The 25,129-nt window shown below is 36.8% G+C and overlaps 2 protein-coding genes across 17 annotated transcripts in view; both read right to left on the bottom strand.

The window, feature by feature from the left end:
• The window catches only part of LOC145788628 (GPCR-type G protein 1-like), a 71,025-nt gene extending 61,567 nt beyond the window's left edge, over positions 1-9,458 (bottom strand). For 14 of the 16 annotated variants that reach the window (XR_014357860.1, XR_014357854.1, XR_014357855.1 and 11 more), the window contains exon 1: positions 9,160-9,458. Coding sequence is in view for 7 of the 16 variants with exons in the window: in XM_082911352.1 (XP_082767478.1) it covers positions 9,160-9,392 (233 nt within the window). In the remaining 9 variants the exon portion in view is untranslated. Of the gene's footprint in view, positions 1-2,136; positions 2,565-2,666; positions 3,651-9,159 lie in introns of those variants that run through there. The other 2 variants (XM_082911349.1, XM_082911355.1) reach the window with 2 other exon arrangements.
• LOC114284474 (uncharacterized) lies at positions 900-2,564 on the bottom strand. The gene is made up of 3 exons (XM_082911358.1): positions 1,755-2,564; positions 1,551-1,669; positions 900-1,450 (listed from the first exon to the last, which is right to left on the bottom strand). The coding sequence occupies exons 1-3, from the start codon at positions 2,107-2,109 to the stop codon at positions 1,013-1,015; spliced, it is 912 nt and encodes a 303-aa protein (XP_082767484.1). The 5' UTR covers positions 2,110-2,564; the 3' UTR covers positions 900-1,012.
• Positions 9,459-25,129: the final 15,671 nt, after the last annotated feature.

Genomic DNA, 25,129 nt, shown 5'->3' with positions numbered 1-25,129 from the left:
TAAAAATAAAATGGAGTCCAATGATTTGTGGGAAAAATGATTTCTTGCCAATTTAGATCTCGATGATTCACAATCAACATGAAAAGTAGGTCAAACCTGACATGTGGGCACACCCAAAAAAGGTGTGGTGCCCACACATGTCATGATATGATACACAACATCCATTATCATCTATTACCTTAAAGAGTGTCCATGCACGTAGAACATACATAAAATCCATTATCATCTTTCTGTACTCCGGTAACAAGGATTTTTATCAATGTCACCTCTCTCTCTCTAAGTCAACCTTGGTTCTCTCATTTGCTTCTGGCAACTCCCAACCATTGAAGTATCCATCATCTTCCTAGCGGTTCATTACCTATGAAGTATGGATATTTCGACAAACATGTCGTACTCGTATTGAGTACTTGCCGAAGTAAGGTACTTTGTATAGAACTTTTGCATATATACCTGATACACGAAATACATACTCAAATTTTTTCTTCTTATTTTAATGTACCCAAATGTACCTAGTATATACCCAAACCATACTATACCTCAATCGAAACAATATTTTCTTCTATTACAGAGATAAAACTTCTTTTACTAAATTTATTTTTTATTTTTAGTTTTTTGCTAAGCATGATTTAAAATTAAGTTATGGTTTGTAAGTTATTTAATATAATGACGTTTAATTTTGGTTTATACCTCTACTTTTGGCACTAATATTAATTGTAGGTTGGATGTTAAAAATTAAACAAATTAATCAATTTTTTCATTACTCCAAATCAGTGTTTTTTAAGGCGAAAAGCGAACCGAGGCGACAAGGTCACCTAACGCCTAAGCGCGAGGCGAGGCGAGGGCTTCATCGAAGCGAGGCGACCAGAAATGATATTTTTTTAAAATAAATGGTATAGACAAAAATATAAATATTTTCAAGAACCATCATACAGTTATCATTCCAAATACTAAATATCCATAAACAAAAGAAAATATCTAACAAAGACAAATACAATCCACCAATCCAAAAGTTCTAAAAATCATCTTCAACATCAAGTAAATGAACTTCTTCTTCATTATCATTGGCTTCAGCATATCCCTCTACATCTTCTTCCTCTCCCCCATCTGAAATTGACTCTTCCTCATCAATAAGTTGCAATCTAGGTCTAGCTGCTGATTTTGAAGTTGAACAACCCCTTTCTATTGCCCTTGTTGATCTAGTTCTTTGACTACTTTCCTCAACTCCAGCAGCTCTAGCAACATCATCCCATGTCAAAGTATCATCCTCAAAGACAAGTTCCTCCTCCATCCTCCCAACCAACCACTCGTTACTTTCATCAATATCCGTCAAAGCAATGGGATCAATAGTGTCACGGGAATTGTATCGACGTCTCAATGCTCTATTATACTTAACAAATACCAAATCATTCAGACGTTTTTGAGCTAACCTATTTCTCTTTTTGGTGTGAATCTGCAAAAATTCAAACCAAATAAAAATATTCAAATTTTTATCTAGGTATTAATAAATTTAATGGTATTCATATTCACTATAGTTAAAAATAGGTACTCACATGTTCAAACACACTCCAATTCCGTTCACATCCAGATGAGCTACAAGTTAGACTAAGAATTTTGATGGCGAATGTTTGCAAATTTGGCGTTTCAGAACCATATGCACTCCACCAATCAGCTGTTGATTATAACTAATTAATTAAAAAGAATATTTAAAATATAAAAAACTAACTAAAATTACGTAAGTATAAAATATAGATCACCTGGTGCCCTTGTAGTTCTTTGTCTAATGGCCAAAGCCATCCCAAAGAGACCATCAGCTTTCTTATAGGTAGTCAACTCTGCGCAAACTTTATCTTGTGTCTCGTTGCTTGGGACCAACCTTTGTATGCATTTATACAGGCCTGACATGACTTCCTTATCTTTCTCAATATTCGGATTTGCGTAAAAATACTCTGGGTTTAAATAATACCCAGCTGCATGCAAAGGCCTATGCAATTGAACATTCCATCTATTGTCAATTATTTCAAAAAACTCCTTGTACTTCTCTTCATTTCCATTAAATGATTTTGCAATGGCTTCTTTAGCCCTATCCATTGCCTCATAAATATATCCCATGGGAGGCTTTCTCTCACCATCAACCAATCACAGTACACGAACAAGAGGACTTGATATTTTGAGAGCATAAAGAACATTGTTCCAAAAAGAAGGCATTAATATGACTTGTGCGGTCTTTTTACCTTGTGGTTCCTTCGCCCATTTGCTTGTGGTCCATTCCTCTGAAGTGAACATCTTCTTTAAGTTGGTTTGTTGTTGATGAATCCTTGATAAAGTTAGAAAAGCAGTTGCAAATCGAGTTTTTGCTGGCTTGATCAAATCCTTGCACTGGGTAAATTGCCTCATCATATTCAACAAACTAGAGCGGTTCACAATAAAACCATGCACCGCAATTGCCTTTTCAAATGTCTTGTTGAAGTTGGGAATTTTGAAAATGTCCTCCAACATTAAGTCCAAGCAATGAGCTGCACATGGTGTCCAATACAAATGTGGCCGCTTTGCCTCCCAAAACTTCCCTATTACAAGTTTTTTTTTTTTATTAAAAAAGAATAATATGAGAATTGCATATTCATATTGTAAGTAAGTACTAAGTAAATGTATACTACTAAGTTACTAACCGGCCAACACATTTGCTGAGGCACTATCTGTAACAACTTGAACCACGTTGGCTTCACCAATACGCTCCACAAAGTTGTCAAGCAATTCAAACATCTTATTTGCATCCTTAGATAAGCTAGAAGCAACAACAGATTCAATAAACATTGATCCTCTTGGGCAATTAACCAAAAAATTAATTAATGCTCTGTTTCTTTTGTCCTTCCACCCATTGGCCATTAAAGAGCATCCATATGTTACCCAATCTTTTTTATGATCCTCCATGATCTTATTAGTGTGGTCTACCTCTTTCTGCAAATAAGGAACCCGCACCTCATGGTAGCTTGGTGGTTTCATGCCAGGACCATATTGCCCAAAAACTTCAACCATTGCCCCAAAACTATTGTAGTTCACAACATTGAAAGGTATACCCGTATCATACATCCACCTCGAAAACCAAACAAGAGCCCGATCTCTCAACACCTTCTTGCTAGGATCATTATCATCAATTCTTGTTTGCTTTCCCTTGGCTTTACGATTTTGCACCGCAACTTCCGGATCAGGGGTGAAATACACATCCATGGGTCTCTTTTGCTTTGGTTGTTTGGAACCAACAGATTTGGAGGAGTTACTTCCTTGTTCTCGACGGGTAGAACCTTGAGTAGAAACAGGCCTTTTACCATGTTGATTTATCTCAAGAATTTCATCATCATCATCGTCATCATTATCCATCTCGTCAAAATCAGGAACCATCCTCAATTGCACCTTTGATTGACTTTTTTGAGACATATAGTCTTTAATTTCATCTTTGACATGAGATGGACATTTTTTACAAGCAACAACATTTTTATAACCACCAGCAAGATGTTGCTTGACTCGGTAAACACCGCCATTCATTTCTTTGTCGCAAAAGTTACAAATAAACTTTGAAAGGTTTTGGGGATTTACCATCCGTGCATATTGCCATGCCGGATCTTTTTTACTGTCACTAGACTTCGACATTAATTCTATCCAACAAGCAATTCAATGTTTCAGCATAAAGAAATTAAAGAACATATTTTAACAACATTAAAGAACATAAAGAAATTAAAATAGTTGAAATTAATTGAATTAAAATAATTAATTGAATAACCAGGAAATTAAAATAATCAGGAAATTAATTGAATTAAAATAATTAATTGAATTAAAATAATTAATTGAATAACCAAGAAATTAATTGAATTAAAATAATTAATTGAATAACCAGGAAATTAAAATAACCAGGAAATTAATTGAATTAAATTAATTGAATTAAAATAAACAAATTCATTGAATTAATTGAATTAAACAAATTAATTGAATTAAAATAATTAATTGAATAACCAGGAAATTAAAATAATCAGGAAATTAATTGAATTAAAATAAACAAATTAATTGAATTAATTGAATTAAAATAATTAATTGAATAACCAAGAAATTAAAATAACCAGGAAATTAATTGAATTAAATTAATTGAATTAAAATAAACAAATTCATTGAATTAAACAAATTAATTGAATTAAAATAATTAATTGAATAACCAGGAAATTAAAATAATCAGGAAATTAATTGAATTAAAATAAACAAATTAATTGAATTAATTGAATTAAAATAATTAATTGAATAACCAGGAAATTAAAATAATCAGAAAATTAATTGAATTAATTGAACACAAAAGAAAAAAAATAATTGAATTAATTGTGTTAAAATCTACCATCACCTACTCCACCTACTACACCTACCACCACCTACTACCACCTACTACACACCTACCACCTACTACCACCTACTCCACTACATCTCCTATATAAGGAGCCCCTCACCATTTGTAATAAATAACATCAATCAATCAATAATACAATTCTCTATTTCTCTTTATACATTAAATTTTCTACATGGTATCAGAGCTATAAGATTTAAACCTGTATTTTTTTCTCACCGGCGGGCAGCCGGCCGGCAACTTTGCCTCTGCTGCCCGCTGGAATTTTCTTCTCTCTCAACAATGGCAGATTTCATCCATACCCTTTCTGTACCTCCTCTTTCTCGAGCTTTAGCAAGAAGCATTCTTGCCCTCTCAGGTTCATGGTTCTCAAATTCAAGTTTGACTGCAGCAAGCCAGAGTTCAGGGTTCTGAGCATTCTTCTTCCTGGCCATGGTGAGAACTGCTCGAGCTTTACTCAATCCATTCATCTTCTCCTCAAGGTTAGCAAGCGAAAGCCAAAGGGGAATACAACTGGAGCAGTGCTTCAAACCTGACTCATAGGCTTCCTTAGCCTGTTCCAAGTTACCAAGCCGTTCCTCCAGCTGCCCAAGCATCAACCATAATTTGAAAAATGACGGGAAGAGTTTCAGCCCTTCGTCAAGTAACCTCCTCTCCTCGGTGGTGTGCATGAGGGGAGGCTGGCTCTCTTTTGGCACATCTACTCTCTCTCTCAATTTCTTTTACTCTCTCGACATCAACCTCTCTCTCTATCTCTCACAGAGCATTGCAGAAGTTGGAACTTGCAAACACACACTGCCACCTCACTCTCTCTCTCTCGGGTTAGGGAGGGAGAGGGCCATACACACACCCATTTTAAGAGACATCCATCCACACCACACCACCCAACTTTCTTTTTATTATTTTATCACACAAGGGAGACAGCCCCATGTGAACCATTCACACGGTTTCACACATTCACTTCCCCAAACCACCCAACTTTCTTTTTATTATTTTATCACACAAGGGAGACAGCCCCATGTGAACCATTCACACGGTTTCACACATTCACTTCCCCAAACAAAAACAAACAAAAAAAAATAAAAATAAAAATAAAATAAAACAACAAAACACACAAAATAAATAAATAAATAAAAATAAATACCAATAAATATATATATATATATATATATATATATTCTGAATCTCACCTTTTCTTGTATAGATATTTGAATCTCACCTTTTCTTTTTTTATTTATTTTTTCTTACTTTAACTTTCCCGACCTTTTTATTTTTTATTATAAAACTTAATTGGTGCTCTCCTCCGTTTGATTTCCAACTCCATTATTTTTATTTATTTTCTCCAAACCACTTTCCTTATTTCCCCCATCTTTCATTTTTGATTTCAAATATATTTTTATTATTTTTTCTTTATTTTTCTTTCACATTATTTTTAATCTTTTTCTAATTCATTTCATACCATATAGCTTTGCACACCAAACCATATTTTATTCATCTCAGGGATCCACCCCGATCACAATTTTACACAAAAAAAAAAAAAAAAAAAAAACACCAACAGCTTTGTTTTCTTTTCTGCAGCCGTCGACCTCACTTCTTCGCCTATTCTGCCGGTCTTTTCTTCTTGCCTCCGTCCTGGGCGGCCCTTGACGGTGTTGCCTCGTGTTTCCCACTCCACTGGGCACGATCACTCCACCCTGCTCCTCCACTGCAGCATATGGCGGACCTCCAAATCGAAACATCACGGTGGCTTTCCGCTTCAGCTCCTTGTTTTCTGCCTTTAGCACACTTATCTCTGCTCGCGCATCCTTATACATGCGTTGGAGCAGAGCCAGTTGGGCGTTTAACTGTTGCACCTCATTTGTCCTACTCTGCAGCCGGTGCGACAAGTTTGTGACCGCAGTCATGGTTTCCACACATGACTTCAATGTATACTGATTGGCTTCAATATCTGTTTGTACTGCCATTTTTTGCTCCAACCGCATCGGAAAGTTCAACGGAGCAAAACCAGAGGTGTTTGGTTGAGGTTCACGGGCCGCCACACCAGTTGTCTCTCTTGTTGACTCGTTGAGGTCTGGAAAGAGAGTGAGCAGACCACGGGAAGAAGAGGCCATTTTCTGGGCAACAGTTGTTACAGAGTATTACAGAGTTTCTCTCTTAGACAACGAAGAATTTTTTTCAGAGTTTTTTAGCAGGTTTTCTGCCTCAGCCTCAGCCTCCGCTTCGGTTTATAAAGACCATGACGAAGAGGCAGACACGCGCATCATGCGCCACTTGACGCCAGACGACAAAACGGGCGCGCAAGCCAATGTGGTGACGCGCCTCGCCATCATGTCCGGCACATCTTTTTATGACTTGGGCTCGCCTTTTGATGGCACGCCTTTTGAAAGATTGGGCACACCTTTTGAGGGTGCGACTTTTTAAGGGTCCGACAAGACTCTGTAAACTGTCCCGACATTGATTCCGGTTAGCTCCTTCATGGGTCTGACAAGACTCTGTAAACTGTCCCGACATTGATTCCGGTTAGTTTCTACAAGGGTCCAGCAAGACTCCGTAAACTGTCACAACTGTCACAACATTGTCTGCTACAACGGTCCGACATGACCCCATAAACTGTCTTCTACGTCGGTCCGACACGAGCCAGTGTCTTCTACATCGGTCTGCCATAACCATACAGTCTTCTACAACGGTCTGACACGACCATACAGTGTCTCCTATCCATTTTTTATTTTTTAGATTATTTTCTTGCTTTGTTACTCTCTCCAAACTCAAGTTGGTTAGTTCCTATCCCCCTTGAGTTTGCGGGGGCTGTTAAAATCTACCATCACCTACTCCACCTACCACCACCTACTACACACCTACCACCTACTACCACCTACTCCACTACATCTCCTATATAAGGAGCCCCTCACCATTTGTAATAAATAACATCAATCAATCAATAATACAATTCTCTATTTCTCTTTATACATTAAATTTTAAAAAAATTAATTTTAAAATAATTGAATTAATTTTAAAAATTAATTTTTGTGAATTAAAAATTAATTTTTGAGAATTAAAAATTAATTTTTAAAAAAAATTGATTTGAACAAAGAAGAAAATTAACCACGAAAAATTGAATTAATTAAAAAATTTAATTGGTTCGACAGTGTTCTTCAACTCGAAGTCGAACAAAGAAGAAGAACAGGTGGTGAAGTCGACCAAGATGAACAGGGTGAAGTCGAACAGGAAAGACAAACAAAGAAAGGAAGAACCAGATGAAGAAGCAACTCACCTCGATTCGATTCGATTTCGGCAGACGATCGATGAACCAGATGAAGAAGAAAGGAAGAAGATCAGAAGAAGAGATTCGACTTCGGCAGATGATCGACGAACCAAGTCGATCTAGGGTTTGGCTTCTTATTTACTAATTAACTTTGTCGATCAAGGGCCCAGATGATTCGAACGAAGTCGAATCAAGGGCCCAGATCACTCGAACTTAAATCAGGCAAAATACAATGAAGCTTCGCTTCTTTCCGCCTCACGCTTCATCGCCTAAGCCTCGCTTCAGGCGCTTCTACATCGCCTCGCCATTTCGCCTCGCCTCAGTACACATGAGGCGCTGAAGCCTCGCCTCGCCTAGCGCTTAGGCTCGCCTCTGATAACACTGCTCCAAATTATAAAAAAATATACACTCGGTTTGTTTACAGTTTTCAAAATTTACTTTTCAGAAAATTTTACTTTTTCGTTTTCCGTAATTTTTTTTTGTTTTCACTGAATTTTTTAATATTTTCAGTAATTTTTTTAAATTTTTAGACACACCTAACATAAATACACTTAGAAAGTATAACATTTGTGAAAAAAATCTTTTAAAAATTCACTAAATATCAAAAATACAAAAAAAAACGAAAATTCAGTATATTTTTCATATTTTTGTATATTTATTAATTTTTTAAAATATTTTTCATAAATAATTTACTATTTAGATACATCTAAGTAAAGTACATTTAAAAAAGTAAAAAAATTACTTTAAACTTTAAAAATATTCACTAAAAAAAAATACAAAAAATAAAAAACTCAACTTTTAAAAAACTGAATTCAAGACACTGAAGCCAAACACACTGATATATTTTTTTATAATTGTACCAAGCCACATTCGTCCCCCTTTTTTTTTAATTACCTTATGGATATAGGAGTATCGTACCAATACTCATAACCCCCGTACATGTTCTTCATAGTCCATTACTGACTCCGTCACTACCAACTACCTACAGTAAGGTTATCCTAGCATGCAGTCCTCTATAATTCCACTCAGAACATAAACTACAATCTATACCAAAATGGATAGATTCATTGAACAGTGTGTCTCAAACTAATAATAATGACCGAAAGAAAGTTATTGTAGGGACACAGCGGCGAGATGAGTATGATTACAAGAAAATGTATACCACCAAAAGTTTAGCCAACTGCTTGAGTGTAAAGAGATCATAAGGAAAATACGATATACTCTATGGCAGAGCATCTAATTGGTAAATCCTATCTTTAATTTGCAGAAGAAAGAGAGCAAGAGATGGAAACACTCCCAAAGAAAAAAAAAAAAGCGAATTGAATAAAACCCTAGATGATTGCAAGTTAAAATTGGGCCAGCATTTTGAATTGAGAGAAAAATAAAACATGAAGAGCAAATTGTGGATCGAGTTCAACAACGTATACATGGTAGGTTGGCATTGCAAATAAATTAATAAATTGAAAAAAAAAAAAAAAAAGCATCATCGATAGAATAGCATAGGATTTGTGTGTACTCTTTGGAGAGAATGGAAGTGATCTCAAATAAGACGAGCTGGAGAAGGTTGCAGGAGAAGGCGAAGACGACGCTGAAGATGATCTGAACGAGTGCCCTCTTCTCTTCGTACTCTTTGTACAGTCTTCTATTCAAGAACCACAACCCCGCCCATCCCAGCAACATCAACGACCCCACCACCACCACTCCCTCGTAGATCACCCGCCCCCAACCCAAACCCAAAACCAAACCCATCTCTCTCTCCCTCTCTCCCCCCCTCCCCTTTCCTCGTCCTCCGACGATGATTAATAACTCTTTTGGTTGTTTTATGGCTAATTTACATACACAACCCATAGTTTAAACAAAATTCAATTTTCTCCTTTGAATTGGCAAAATTAACAAATAACCCTTATCATTGTTTGTCTTTTAACCTAATTACAACAAATAAAAAGGTAAATCATTATCTTTTCACTACCCTAAATATATCTACATTCCCTCTAAATGCACTTAAAATGGTTAGTTGGACACACCACACTTTTATTTTTTATTTTATTTTTTCTTTAATGCCATTGTACCAATCTTATGACCATTTACTATCGAAAAATGCTATAAATCTCAAATAATCTATCAATTTTTTTTACCAAATCTCTCACATGAGTGTGGGACCCATACAAATCTACATGTGTGTAGGTCTTACACCCATGTGAGAGATTTGGTAAAAAATTTGGTAGATAATTTGAGATCTAGCATAACTCTTTACTACCTTGCCCAGTTAGTGTCACTAGAAACTTAGACAGTCACTCCAGTCTTTTCTCATCATTCTCCAACTCTCCACTAACCCTCAGCTCTAGTGATCCATCGTCTCATTTCCATCATGCATCCATTTCTCTTTTCTACTAATTTCATCAATTATCATTGTTGCCACCTGCATAGTTATCCCAAAGCCCTTTTTCGTATCGCCTCATGTTTTATTTTTCCTTGATTTGAAAATATAATGCCTAATTTAGAACCAATGTTGAACAAATAGTGGTGGTTTAGATGTAAACCATCGAACAATAGTGGTAGTTCAGACATAAACCATCAAAAAAATAGTGTTAATTCAAAAGTAGATCGTCGAACCAGATCAAAAGAGATCACAAAGTGTGGTGATGGTTGTGATGGCCAGCAGAAAGAGAAATCACGATTGTGATGTGTTAGCAAAATTCGGTTTAGGCCCCAATTAACAGTGATTGATCGACATGCTTACACAAATCTTAATAAACATAAAAGATTAGACTTTGTGATTGAGTTTTATGCATTAAACAGATTAAGGGCTTCCTTGGAGGTAATTAAATAAAGAAGGATTTGAACAAAAAAGAATAGGTATTTACTCAATTAAATTGTTACTTTTTATCAGTTACAAGAAGTCAAACAAGAACAAAGAAATGAAAAATACAGCAATTGACAGAAAGAAAAGAAGTGGGGGTTGGGAAAAGCTATTAGTAATCTACTCCTAATAATTGTTAAATTAAACTACTCCTAGATAAATATCACGTATTGTGAATGGTGGTTGAGATGATTGATTGATCGATTCCATCTTCCTTTTATAGTTGACTCCTAGCCTAGCCCTGATTATGATTTCCCTTGATTCTGTCTCTTTTCATGTTTATCTCCCTATTTTAGGAACTATTCCCTGATTACTCTCTAGATTCTATGTTATCATATTCTTCAGCCTTATTTCTTCAGTCTCACTTTATGCTATGTTAGCTATTTTAGCCATCCTTGCCACATTATCGCTATGACCTGTCGATGGAAGATTCCTAAATTTTAGCACCAACAATGCCCCCTTCATTCATGGTAAAAAGAAAATCTTTTGCCTTGAATGATATTGGTCTTGAATTTTGCTTCTGGGCCTAATGTTTTTAAATTTCTTTGGGCCGCTTAACAGTTCACAGGCCCATCAGTATCCTTTCACTTTTTCTGTTTTTATTTCTTATTTTGGACCTCTCGCGACGGTACTTAAAGTTTTTGAAATTCTCCATTTTCGCTACTTTTTTCTTCTAGCAAACTTTTTCTAACTCTTTCTCTTCCTCTGAAACCAAGAAACCTTAACTTCTTCAGCCATGTCTTCCGACTCAAATTCTGACCTAGTTCGTCGATTCTCACAAGAGATCATCCAACTCATCGAAAGCAGCAAGTTCAATTCCCAAATCACGGCCAACCTTACTATCGATGCTTAGAAACTTGGTCCTTGTGTTTTGAACACTTTTCCAAACAGTCTGACTTCGTACTACCCCATTGCTGATGGTGAGACCCTTCTCCTAGACCAGTCTTCCCTCTTATGGCTGAACTAGTCGACGGGTCCCAGATTATGTGTCACACCCCAAACCCGCCCCTAAAAGTTTGGGCATGACCTCTTTAGAGACGGACATGTAACCTGGTAATATAACATACGGGGCCTTATCGGAAGCACAAAAATAAATAGATAAATAATAATGAACAATTAAACTCCATTGAGCTACTCCTACATGCCAGGATCTCATTCATCACATGCATTATACCGGATAAATAAAGTTCCAAACTATATCCCAGAGTATGTACATACACATTTACAGTTCCAGCCCTAAAGTTGGGCGTATACAAAAACAAACATGAAAGGTATATACAACAACCTTAGATGGACACTCATAAGCAAACCAACATCTTGACAACTTAAGAAATTAAATGACTTAAACAGTGCCTGAACATATGAAGGTTGACAAAAGGAAGTGGCGTCTTGGCTAGGACTGACCGCCTGATTAGTGACCTACAGAAACAGACATAACAGAGGTTGAGCCGGGCTCAGTGAATAGTAATACATAAATAAACCAATGCTTAACTTGAAACATAATTCATATCAATGAATAAAAAGGTGCAGAGTTCACATAGTTAGTCTGAATCTGTGCAAAGCACATAACGGCCTTAGGCCCAATCCTGCAACATAAACATAATGGCTATAAAGCCTTTGAAACATGGTGGCACGAGGCCCTTGAAACGTGTGGCACGAGGCCCTTGTAACTTGTGGCATAAAGCCCTTGTAACATATGGCACTAAGGCCCTTGAAAATGGCATGAAGCCCTTGCAAACATATTGGCATTAAAGCCCTTGAAAATGGCATGAAGCCCTTGTAAACATATTGGCATTAAAGCCCTTGTAAATGGCATGAAGCCCTTGAAACATGCGTGTATGAACCCAAGAGGTGTCTCACACGGATTCTAGAGGTGACTCACATTGTAGCACTTAGTTCCGTGTAGCACTTTGTTTCATTTCATAACAACTTATATAGATGGCCATAAGCCTCATAACTTTCATGGAATGGCTTTCAGCCTCATAATTTTCACATATGTATGGACTCAAGAGGTCGCTCATACAGATTCTAGAGGTAACTCGCACTGCAGCACTTAGTTCCGTATAGCACTTTGCTCCATACCAGAAATTAATAGGTTTTCTAGACCAAACCGTACATATCATGTCATATTATAAACGAAATCAAATCATACATATTTTTTTATACTTAAATCATAAGCAGAAATCAAAAGTCATATTCGTAACATACTTGAATTTGTAACATACATGAACTTGTACCATGTGTAAACTTATAACATACTTGAACTTGTACCATACTTAAACTTAGAACATACGTAAACTTGTAACATACCTATACTTGTAACATGCTTAAATCTGTAACATACTTAAACTTGTAATGTACATAAACTTGTAACTTAATTACCTAAATTTATAACAGCCGTGAACTTGTAACATGCTTATACTTGTAATATACTTGAACTTGTAACGTACATACAATTGTAACTTAATTATTTAAACCACGGTATTATTACCCCCGGGTAAGGGCCATGTGATAAGGATATTATGAATTCATTAATTCAAACGTAACAGATCATAACTAGAGCATTTCTTGATTATTTAGACTTGTTGGCCTTTAGCTCTTACATATATTGGCATTAAACTTGTTGGCATTTAGCCCAAACATTATCATAGCAAACTTATTTCAGAGTCTTACAAAATTCCAGAATCATAGAAGGGTTGTTTCATTCTTTCTCTTACTTATGTACTTTCCTTGAATCATTTACACAAACACATAACATTTATCTTCCTTGAATCATTTATATACATATTACATTTATCTTCCTTGAATCATTTACATACATATAACATTTATCTTCCTTGAATCATTTACATACATAAGTAACGGAATTAACAGAATACTAATGGCAAGCATTAGCGGTGGTAAAGCGTACTACTACTCACAGTGTTCAGGTGCGTGGTCCGTCCTTGTAGCTAATCCTACACAAGTCACGTAATTCAAACATAATTCATCATAGTACAACATCATTTAGTTCATTAACACCATTTGCAATTCAACATAATACAAAATAAACCCTTGAATCTCATTTTAACATTCCAAAACCGAGTTCATGTCATCCATATCCTTACTAAATTATTCCCCTAATTTTTCCTTTCCATGATAGCATGAATTCCAACATTTATAACAAAGTTCATTCGCAAATTTTAAACATAATTTCCAAATATTTCCAAATTCCAATTAAACTTGAACACATCTAATTCAACACCTCAATTTCATTATTCTACTTTCAATTTGGGCCAAAACATTGGGTATCATCATTAATCAACCTAGGGTTTCAAGAAAAATGAGGATTTTTAACAAAAATTCACACTTATTAAATCGCCACTTTTAATTCCAATTTTCCCAATGATTCTACATCTAGGATTCACAATTCATCATTTTAACCCACCAATTTAACTTCCAACATCTCAAACTCTAAATCCCCAAATCTCATAATATGCCCTAGATGATAAAAATGAAGATTTTTGCATTAATATAATGAAGTTACCATAAATCTATCCATAGATGTAAGTATTGAGGAGATCTAGAACCCCTACCTCGAAGAACAAACAAAGGAGTGAGTTTGGATGAGATTCCACCTCAATTTTGAAATTCAATCGGTTGGAAATGTTGACCCTTTCTTGTTCTCCATCCTTGATACAAGATCCATGGAGGATTTGTTAATAAAAGTGGAGGAAATCAAGGTTTTGGAAGCTAGGGTTTCGGACATGGAAGAGGGGAGAAGAAGAGAGGAAAAAAAATTGCAAGAAATGGTCCAAAAATCCAGTTTTTAGAGTTGCTGTCCCGCACAGACCGCACGTGCGGCGCTATTCCCTGCACGTGCGGCTCTGCTTCCAGCACAGATGTGAAAACTTCAAACGGGTATAACTCTCTCATCGGGACTCCGTTCTAGGTCGTTCTTGTGTCCAAATCGAAGCCCCGGAAATAAGCTTTCCAATGGTTCTAACCTCACATTAAAATTCAAAGTGTGGAAAAAGAAAAGGACAAATGAATGACGGCTGATCGTAGGTTAATTATTCGAATTAAATTCGTTAGTCCAATCTTACTTTACCATCATACCACCACCTCAAACAATACCCCAAAATAAGGTAAGAACATTCCAAATACACTATTAAGAATGTCAAAAATGAGCCCATGCTCGAGCGGAGGGTAAAAAAATTCCAAGCCGATACAATAAAGGTCGCCATAACTCAGCAGATAAGTCTTTAATTTCGATAGATATAGTTGAATTAAAACACATTAACCCCTAATTAAATAAGGATGACTTTCTATACGCATTTTGGGGTCATTACATTATGGCCCAAACCTACTAATGCTTTGATAGCTTAGGTAAAGAGGATGACTGCTTTCAAAGGGGATATGTGGCATAATTTGAGCATTTACCACGCCATTCAACTATCTAATATCTCATTTGAGGTAGACCTTTGGCTGATTGGTGCAACACATGTCACGATCCAAACTTGCCCCTAAAAGTTTGGTCCATGACCGGCCTGTACTTAGGCCTCAAAACAAAATTTCAAAAATAGTTATTCAAATATGGGGCCTTACGCGGAAGCAATACCAAAATAAGAAAGTCCATTGAGCCTATGTCTACATGCCAGGATCATGAAACAGCATATTCAAAAGGTTCATATACACAATTCATATATACAAGTATAGATCATGTACACTAGCAAGACAAAAATTACATGTCCATTAGTTCTAAATAACAAGCTCCAAAAGACTTAACAAATGTGGAGACGCTTCTCAAAAGACAAAAGGTTACACTTTAGAGGCTTGAGAAAACCAGTCCCTCAAAAGTTTCCCTGAAGCTAACCTAGGACTGCCTTCCAAGCTGATCACCTACATATACATATAAAAACGGAGTGAGTAAGGCTCAGTGAAGAATAATAATGTAGGGAGGTTCGGGTGAATAAGCATGTGTCTGGAGAATATTTATCTAGCGCACACATAACCTCATAATCATACTTCCAAATGGCCTCGGGCCCACATAAGACGGAACGACCTAGGGCCCAACATAACACAAAACGACCTTGGGCCCAACGTAATACAAAACAACTTTGGGTCCAATATAATACAGAATGGCCTCGGGCTCAATATAATACAGAACAACCTCGGGCCCCAATATAATACAGAACGGTCTCGGGCCCAATGTAATACAACATGGCCTCGAGCCCAACATATCAACAATTGTTCTCGACTTTATAAGGTAGATGGAACATTGGTATGTCTTCATCTCCCTTGACAGTAAAGCCATTAATCATAACCGTTCTTATCATAACAGGGTAGGTAGAACATTGACATGTCTCCACCTTCCTCGGCCTAAAGGCCAACATTAATGAAGATGGAACAACCCTGGGTCCATGTCATATGCCATTGCTCCTGCTTGACCCATAACTCAATCATTTGCATTCACTTACAATTCGTTTAACGTATGCCACTCATAAGTAAAAATATAGAATTAGAGCACCACTCATCCCAAATATACAATTCACAACCATCATATATATACCATAGCACGATGATCTCAACATGTCAAGCACAACCAAGGTATAATAAGTCATAAGCAAAGATACATGAATAAATATATCAATACACTATTATTACTCACAATGCTTTGGTTGCGTAGGAGTCTCCTTTGCCAAGTGACCTGCACAAGGCACACACACACAACTTATAATTTATTCACTTTTCTTTAGCTATTCCTCACGTCCGATTCATAAATTCTCATTTAGTTTTAAATAGTTTAAAAGGATCAAATATACATATTAACAGTTTCAGAGGGTCAAGCAGGGGAAAGGAAGCTAACAGAATACCTCCCTCTTAGCCGCATGTGCGGGAGTTCCCTACCGTACGTGCGGGAAGGTGTGCCGCATGTGTTTTTATTGCAGTAAGCCTCAGTCTATCTCTCCTATTTTCCGTACGTGCAGCTGTGGGCCCTGTACGTGCGATTGTGCTCCCCGCACATGCGGCCATGAGCCCCACACGTGCGGTCCTGGCCCTGCTTGAGGAGTCCGAAAATCTAACAATTTCCAGCTTTCAAAAGACATCTATAAGGCCCAAATCAAGCAAATTCACTTTAAAACATAACATTTGAGCATAATAAACATGAAATTCAGATCCAATTAGATCATAACTTATTTTAAATGTACATATTCATAACCCAAATTGCCATATTTCTTTTATCTCTTCATTTTATCATGATCTATCAAAACATATATAAACATATACCAACATATATACATATATGAGATCAAAGCATGTAAAACTAAAGATTAGAAGGTAGGACCTCTCAATCTCACTGAAGACAATTTAAAACCCAAAGATCAACCTTTAATTTAACTAACTCCAAAGATTACATGTTCAATTTCTTGGAATAAATTCAACCATGATAATAACTCATAAACCCTAACTTCTTTGGGTGGACAAGCTTCATTCTAAGGTTTGATTCTAACCAATGGAGGGAAGATTTGGGGTATTTGAGTTGATTTACACTTATCTTAAGCCAATCTTTGAATTATTCTTCAATTTCCTCCAATTCCCAATCTTAAAGTTGAACTCTCTTCTTCTCTCCACATTTTTAACTCTTAAAGGTTAAGGATGAGCTTAACAAAACATTATATATATATATATAACAAGTCATATATAGTTACATAGGCCAACCAAACATGCCTTAACGAATCAAACGAAATCAATTTTTAATTAAACTGTCTGAATGACTCTAAAAATTCCCATTAGCATATTTATGTACTCAACTTCGGCTCCTAAACTCATTAAAGTCGTTAATTTCAGCTTCAAAGTGTCAACATTAGGAATTTAGCCAAATAAAGCTAATTAATTCATTACGAATCAAATTTTTACAAAACTTCATATAATGTCCTAAAAATCATGCTAATCATAACTGTAAAGTCAATTTCAATTTATCACGCCTCTAAAGCATTCAATTTTCAGTCCAAAGGTCGCAATTTCAACAGGTTTTCTCATAACCGACAGATACAAATTTACAACATGTAATTCATACATTCAAACATGGAATTTCACATCAAAGCTATAATCACATATATAATAACACAGATCATGAGGATATTAGAGCATAGACAGTATATGAGGGAGTTGGGTTATTACAGCACATGTTTCTGGTCCACTTCTTGCAATTCTCTGATGCTTAAATCTGGAATGGCCTCCCCTATCATCCTTGATATTATGCACCTCACTGGCCTTCCTGCTTATGGCCAAGACATCCATGCCATTTTGCTAACCCTTGAAGTTAAACATCATGTCAAAGTAGACAATTATAGTAAATTCATTTCGGACCACTCAAAGAAAATTAGCATTCCTTCAGTTACTAAAAAAATTGCTTTTTATTTGTGTTGGTGTAGACACCCCATTTTTTACCGCCCTTAAGACTTGGGCGCTACTGATTGTTTACTTGGTGGTAAAAAATGTGCAGAGCAAAAGTTCGATTTCTTCGGCAAGAGGAGAGTCAAATCCCAACCTCACACCCCATTTTGGACCAAAGCTATTTTGAATGGTTTTTAGACCTTAAAACTCTCTCTTTCAAAATATTTTTGAAAAGAAGTTTCTACGATGTTCCGAGGCTCGCATTTTGTCAAATGTTGCGCTTTTCAGTAAATCGAGCAAGGACAAAGTGCAAATGAATGAAAGAGAGATGAAATCTTTGGAAAATCTTCAAAAACATCTTGTTTAGGGGTTTGAAGTTGAAGAAAAGAAGAGGAGAGGGAAGAAACCCAGTTAGAGAAGAAGATGGGCATGAATCGTTAAGAGAGAGTCGAGCAACCCTCGCTAAATCAGGCCTATCCTTTTGAACACTTGTATTTAAGCTATAAGGCCACCACCGTTGGAAATCTTACTTCCGGGGCTTCATTTTTCACTTAAGAATCTCCTAAAGCCGAGTCCGGATGGGGGCGATATGATTGGCTGAAGTTGGGCATCATTCTGGTTGGACCAAAACTGAGCAGTTTTCACTAAAAGAGGGATGTCTCCTAGCATACATGGAATTTTGATTTGAGGCTTGGATAATTGGAAAGAAGACTTCTGGGGCTATAGTTTAGGCTCAAGAATGACCTGAAAAGGAGTCCAGATGAAGGAATTAGGCTTTCTTCAAGTCAGGGACCATGTTTGATTTTTGCCATCGGCCTCTATGGAAGTGCATCGGCCACAATTTGACCTCAGCAGCTATAGGCCGGCCAAAAGTGAACCTTATCGGCCAAAAATGATGGCCGGTCGGCACCAAAGGTGGTCGGTCAGCTAGAAGTGTCCAGAAAGCCTAGAATTGACAGATATTTTCTTTTCCAGCTGTTGTGCACTGCATCAGATATTTCCAAATGAGATATTTCGACCAAATGCTCATATATTGCTATATATTGAGCCATATCTCATAGATTGAGGGGTTGGCAATTGTGGGACTCTCTCTCTCTAAAAATTCCTCTCTTTCTACAAGATTTTGTGAGCAAAATCTGAGCCTTTATACTTAGAAGCTCCTTCTCTTCGTGTTTTGAGCCTTAAGCTTAGAATCCTCTACACTTTTGCAAAGAGACCCTTAACCAAACTTAATCACCATTGGGCTGAGGTTCTTTGAGGATCATTTGGAGCTCCAAAAGGCTGATTTTGGCTGGTTTTGTTGTTGTCCTTCAAGGTGCTTCAAGGGTAAGCTCTTGTTCCTTTAAACTTTTGCTTTGCATGCTTGTTTTACCAACTTTGTAAACTATTTTTGGCTTGGTTTTGAACTGAGAAAATCTCTGTTTTTCAGTCCTAAAAGTGATGGTTTAGGCTTATTTTGTGTTAGGGGTTTGTCTCTCCCTTTTGTTCCTTAGCTTGTATAGCTTTTGAGCCATCTTCTAAGGCCTTTCAAAACAACTTTTCATGGCCTTTTAACCACTGAAATCCAGAGGATTTTTAGTGGTAAAAACCCTATTTTGAGGGCCCAAATAGGAGAGGGTGGTCGCCTCTCCTCTTGTCTTACTTGCTAGTGTTGATGGCCAACCAAATGAGCATGTGTTTTTACTTCTTTGTGGCTTTGTTTAGGCTCATTTTTGTGACTTATCAGACCTGCCATAACTCTATTGTTTGGCTGTCTTGGTCACCTCTTGCATGCTTAGTGCACTTGTAGTGTAAATCCTCTTTGTTAATCTTGTTAGCCTTACAAAGTAGCATGCTCTTGTGGTTTGAATTAGCTTAGTTTGAGCATGTTTTTGGTATTATCTTGGCATGTTATAACTCTGATTTTGATTGGTGGACTCACTTCTTGCATGCTTTATACACTTGTAGTGTAATCCACGCTTACTAGACTAACATGCTTGATGTTTTGGCCAATCATGCTAGCTTATTTTGGCTATACTCCATACATGTTTTATCATTATTTTGGTATGTTTTAGGACTGCTTTAGGCTTCCTTGGTCATATGACTCATGTTTTGTATAGCTATAGTGCAAATGCCTTGGCTAGTCTTGAGTTTTGAGGCCACTACCATGCTATTCTTGTGATGATTGTATGCTTCGGCATCATTTGGAATGTAATTTCAGAGCTTTTGTCTTTGCTAAACTCTCATGTTTATCACTCTTTAATTGTGTTTAAGAGTTGAGCAGTATGCCTTGTGTGTGAGCCAATACATGAGCTTATTTTTCTTGCCATCTATGCTATGAGTCTAGCATGTTTTTGATACTATTTTGACCTGCCTTAGACCTGTTTTGAATGGTTAGGATCATTTGAGCATTGCTTAACATGGTTGTAGTGTAAAGGGGCTTGACCAGTTTTGAGTTTCGGGGCCTTTGACATGTAATTTCAATGCATGTAGTGTAGTTACACTCTCACATACTTCACTTCTTCGTTGCTTTTGAGGGTTGTGTATTAGGCCTAGTTTATGGACCAATATGTGTGCATGCATGTTTTGCCTTTTGGCGCCTTAGTTTTGGTGTTTTGGCCACTGATTTGGGCATGACTGAGGTCTGTCCATTTTGGTTTAAGTCCATTTTTGCATGTTGTTGCATGCTTGTTGCATGCTTGTCCATCTTTGCATGTTGTTGCATACTTGTTGCATGCCATGATTGTTTACATGTTTAGATTGCATTGCATCATGTGTGCATGCTTGAGTTACATTGCATTTGGCATGCTTATGTTGCATTGCATAGCATCTCCATGTTACATGCATTGCATTGTGTTTGGTTTGGGGTGTTAAGCCAAACACGAGAAACGAGGGACGTTTTATACTTGAAGTGATGAAACGTGCCTTAATCCTCGGCCTCTTAATCAAACATGATAGAGTTTAAGGAAATTATGTGTTTTTGTGCATTTCATTCACATTGAATTGTGCAACTCGGCCTCTTTGTCCATCATGCATCGAAATGCGTGATTGATGGCTCGAGAGTCGAACACCACACTCCTTTGAGTTTCAAACATGATAAGGGGTGTAGTTGCAAAACATTTTCTTGCAAATGTATTGCCATTGCTCTGTTTGTACTCTGCTGCAGCAAAAGGAGCAGTCTGTAGGAAGAGATAGCCGATCGGCTATCTGGTGTGCTGATCGGCTAACAATGTTTGGCTGATAGCCTCATAAGTGGTCGATGACCCTTATGCTTTGGCCGATAACCATATACCATTTAGCCGATGGCCTCTCAGAGTGCCCATGAGGTGGTTCAGAAGCATCACAGAAATTTTCACAGTTTTCAGAAGTCAAAAACAGTGCAAACAGAGGCAACATGAGGCATGGCAACAGATTTACGAGCGAAGCCGACCGAGCATGCATCTCTTCATCGCCTGCGAGGCCATTTCAGTATTCATGATTAGTTTGTATAATTTAATCATTTAATTGGTTTTGTAATATTCATTCAGCTTAGTGTAGCTATTTGTTTCAATTTGGATTGTAATAATTAATTAGCTTGTTAGTTAATTAGTTTTGGTGTTGTAATAATTAGTCTAATTAGATTATGAGATTAGTTAGAATAGCTTAGCGTAGCTAGCTTGTATTATTTATTCGGACCCTCTGTCGAGAGGGCGTATTGTTGTAATAAGTGTGCGTGCATGTGTGAATGTCTTCCAACCCCACGTCTTTTTCCCTTTTACTTAACCGCTTACGATGGTTAGTTCTAGGTCATGTTTTGATTAGCATACTTGTGATAGTATGTTTGCATTCATTCATTTTTCTTGCATGCACCGGGCTCGGCGTATCATATTAACTGCATTGTATTTCAATTCCTACTTGAATTCAGGATTATCAAGTTGCATTTCATATGTCATCTTAGACTAGTCGAGCCTATCTTAGTTGCATTTTGCATGTGTTGCATTAGGCATCTTAATATAGCTAGGATCATACATTGATTACTAACTAGCTATTGTTTTGGCTTAGAGTACATTGTAAGTGTTTATGCATTAGCATCCTTGCATGTGTGTTATTGATTGCCATGACAGCATGCTTGCCATGAGGCTAACTTCTTAAATGATATAACTGCCTGAATGCCTGTGAGTGAAGGTTGGATTGCTTGAATTGGAACAATTCATCAAATGTGAGTTTTTTTAAGCCCACTAGACAGTGGCAAAATCATGTTTTCTAAGCCCACTTGAGGGTGGCAAATCCACGTCTTAGCCTACTTGCGAGTAGCACCTTCAAACCATTTTCAAACAAACAAACATAAAATGTTTTGTTCCAACTTAGGCGATCTAGTCTATACTTGTATGCTGTGCGCATCACGTAGTAAGCTAGCTAATAAACCGAAATAAGAACACATATGTTTTCAAAACAAAATATCATGCTTAGTAAAGGCCGATCCTTTGATCGGGCGAGCGGGAGTGCTCATTGTATGACCTTCCCCTCTCGTACCCAAGTTCCCGAGCCAAGGCAACTTTGGTGATGACGGACACGTGGCCTTAGGCACGAGTCAGGGTTTCCTAAATTTCCCCAAAATAAAATATTTAGGTGGCGACTCTGTATTTAGCAAAGCAGTCTATGTTTGGCACTTCTTTATAAAAATCAGTTTTCCAAAACGATTTGTTAGATTTGGACTCTTTGGTGATTTATCGGTCTTGCATTGCACTTTGCAAGATTAGATTCAGAACCGTGACACTGAGTCCAAACTGTAGTAGCTAAAGAATAAAACTATAATAACCTGACCCTCGTACATGTTCTCTGATATATTTTCAGTCCTTTATTCTGCGCATTTAAATGCATATTATGAAATTCCATGTGGAATTAAGTGTAATTAAGTGAACCTTATGATTATAGATTCATATCTGTTTAATAAGAAATCATATCTGTCATAATTAAAATGTTTGGATAAGGAATTGGAAGCCTTAGGAGTTTAATAATCTGAAATTGACCTTATATTTGGAATCAGCATAATTTTTAAGTAATACTAAGCATTTTTCAGAAATTTGGTTTGGAACGATTAAATTGATTAATTTTTGTCCTATTCAACTTTTTCTTTATATTATATATATGTGCCTCTTTGAGTAAGGAACTTGCAGCCTTACAAAATATCTCCTGGAAGGAAAATTAGAGAGGAAAAGGGTTTGAAGAAAAGAAGTGAAAGTCCTCAAGATCTAAGAGTGGGGAGTTAAGAGGAATTCAAGAGTATTAAGCTTAAGGTAAGTCTAACCCATCTAATTCCACTTTCTTTCCTTGCTTTAACGTAGGAATTTCTTGGTGTGGTGTGGTTTGGAGTTGTAATGGAATTCATGTATTTGAACAAATGGTTGCATGTGTGTGTGTGTGTGTGTGTGAGGAAGTTGGGAATATTATGTAATTGAATTTTGTTATAAGCTTTAGGAATTGAAGATTTGAATCATAGTTAGATTATGGTGTGTTTGTGAATCTTGTACATGATTTTTGAACCATATTCTAACAATTAAAGAACCTATTTTGAGCCTTGATAAAGTGTACCAAAAATTGGGTTTTACTGGATTTTCGAATTGCAAACTGCCTAGAATCGCCGCACGTGCGGCGATCACTGCCGCATGTGCGGGAAGCCTTAACGCACGTACGGGGCTCACAGCCGCACGTGCAGCCCAAGCTGCAAAATTTTGTTCGCTCCGTTTTGCGTGCTTAACCCTCCGGTATTTTTGAAATATGTGTTTGATGTCCCTAAGATGTGTATAAATTCGTTTGAAGTAAAATGAAGTAGGAAATGAATTAAGAAAGAAAAAAAGGAACTAATGAATAAGTTGTGCATGTGTGTAGGTCATAAGTCGGGAGGGGCAAGCACTTTGCTAAAGCACTGTAAGTAATAGTACTGTAATCGCACATTTGATTACCGTTAATAATTCTTTTTATTAACGCTCTGCTTTTCACAAGTGGTTATGTTAACCTTATGTTGATTGGGAATCGGTGTGAACATTGAAAGATTTTGGCGTACATCGGTACGACGCTAAACCTACTCTGTATTCCGGGTAAGGTTAATGATTATCGTTAATGTACCAACCTATAAATTACTTATGATTCCGTATAAGAATTGCATACAAACTATTAACACTGTGAAGTTGGTTAGTAGAAAGGAAATATCAATAACATTGTTACGTGACTCATGTTATGGTGCGAATTGTTCTGACTTATTAATGTAATGGTACCTTTACCTTCGGATTATCGTTAATATTAACGTTCTGCTAATTGCAAGACAAGGATGTCGATTTACAATGAACCACGAGGAAATCTAAGCGCATTATTGAGTCATACGTTGTTTACTGTTGATAGTTAATGTTAACATTCTGTTATCTGCGAGTTAGCAGTATTGATTCATGACAAGCAAATGGAATGTATGTGCATTATGGAATTATGGTATTTATGTATCTTTGAAATTGTTCCATTTGTTAATAATTATCATTAACACTCTGTTAAACGCAAACTAGCTATGTTAACTCATGTGAATGATTGGAAGAATCTGTGTGCCTCTGTATAACTTTGAGACTAATAATATATGTGTCTTATGTTAATGAATATTGTTAATGTTCTCATGTTAACTTACAATAAACCATGAGGTTATTCCGTTCTGTTTATTCGTTCCATTCATACTGTGACATGATATGAATTGTTCGGTCTTGAATACCTAATATTTTCTGGTATGGAACAAAGTGCTGTACGGAACTAAGTGCTGCTATGCGAGTCACCTCTAGAATCCGTACGAGCCACCTCTTAAGTCCATACATATGTGAACTGAGGCCTATGGCCGTTCTGTGAAAGTTATGAGGCCTATGGTCGTTCTGTGAACGTTATGAGGCTTATGGCCATTCTGTGACATATGTGAGGCCTATGGCCAATCTGTGACATCTGGGCCTATGGCCATTCTGTATGATCCGCTAGTATGAAACAAAGTGCTGCACGTAACTAAGTGCTGCCATGCGAGTCATCTCTAGAATCCGTGCGAGCCACCTCTTGAGTTCATACATGTATGAAAAGGGCTTAATGCCATTCTGTTTAAGGGCTTAATGCCATTTTGTTTAAGGGCTTAATGCCATACTCTGTTCACGGGCTTGAAGCCATTCTGTTAAAGTTTAGGCCTAAGGCCATTATGGAAATACTTACAAGATAAAGTTAATTGTATGTTCTCTGCACTTATATATGTACATTGTAATTCAAGTTAACC

Source organism: Camellia sinensis, unplaced genomic scaffold, assembly GCF_055761805.1.
Source record: "Camellia sinensis isolate YWXY unplaced genomic scaffold, ASM5576180v1 Unanchor11, whole genome shotgun sequence".
NCBI lineage: Eukaryota > Viridiplantae > Streptophyta > Magnoliopsida > Ericales > Theaceae > Camellia > Camellia sinensis.
This window is presented reverse-complemented; position numbering and strand designations above follow the sequence as displayed.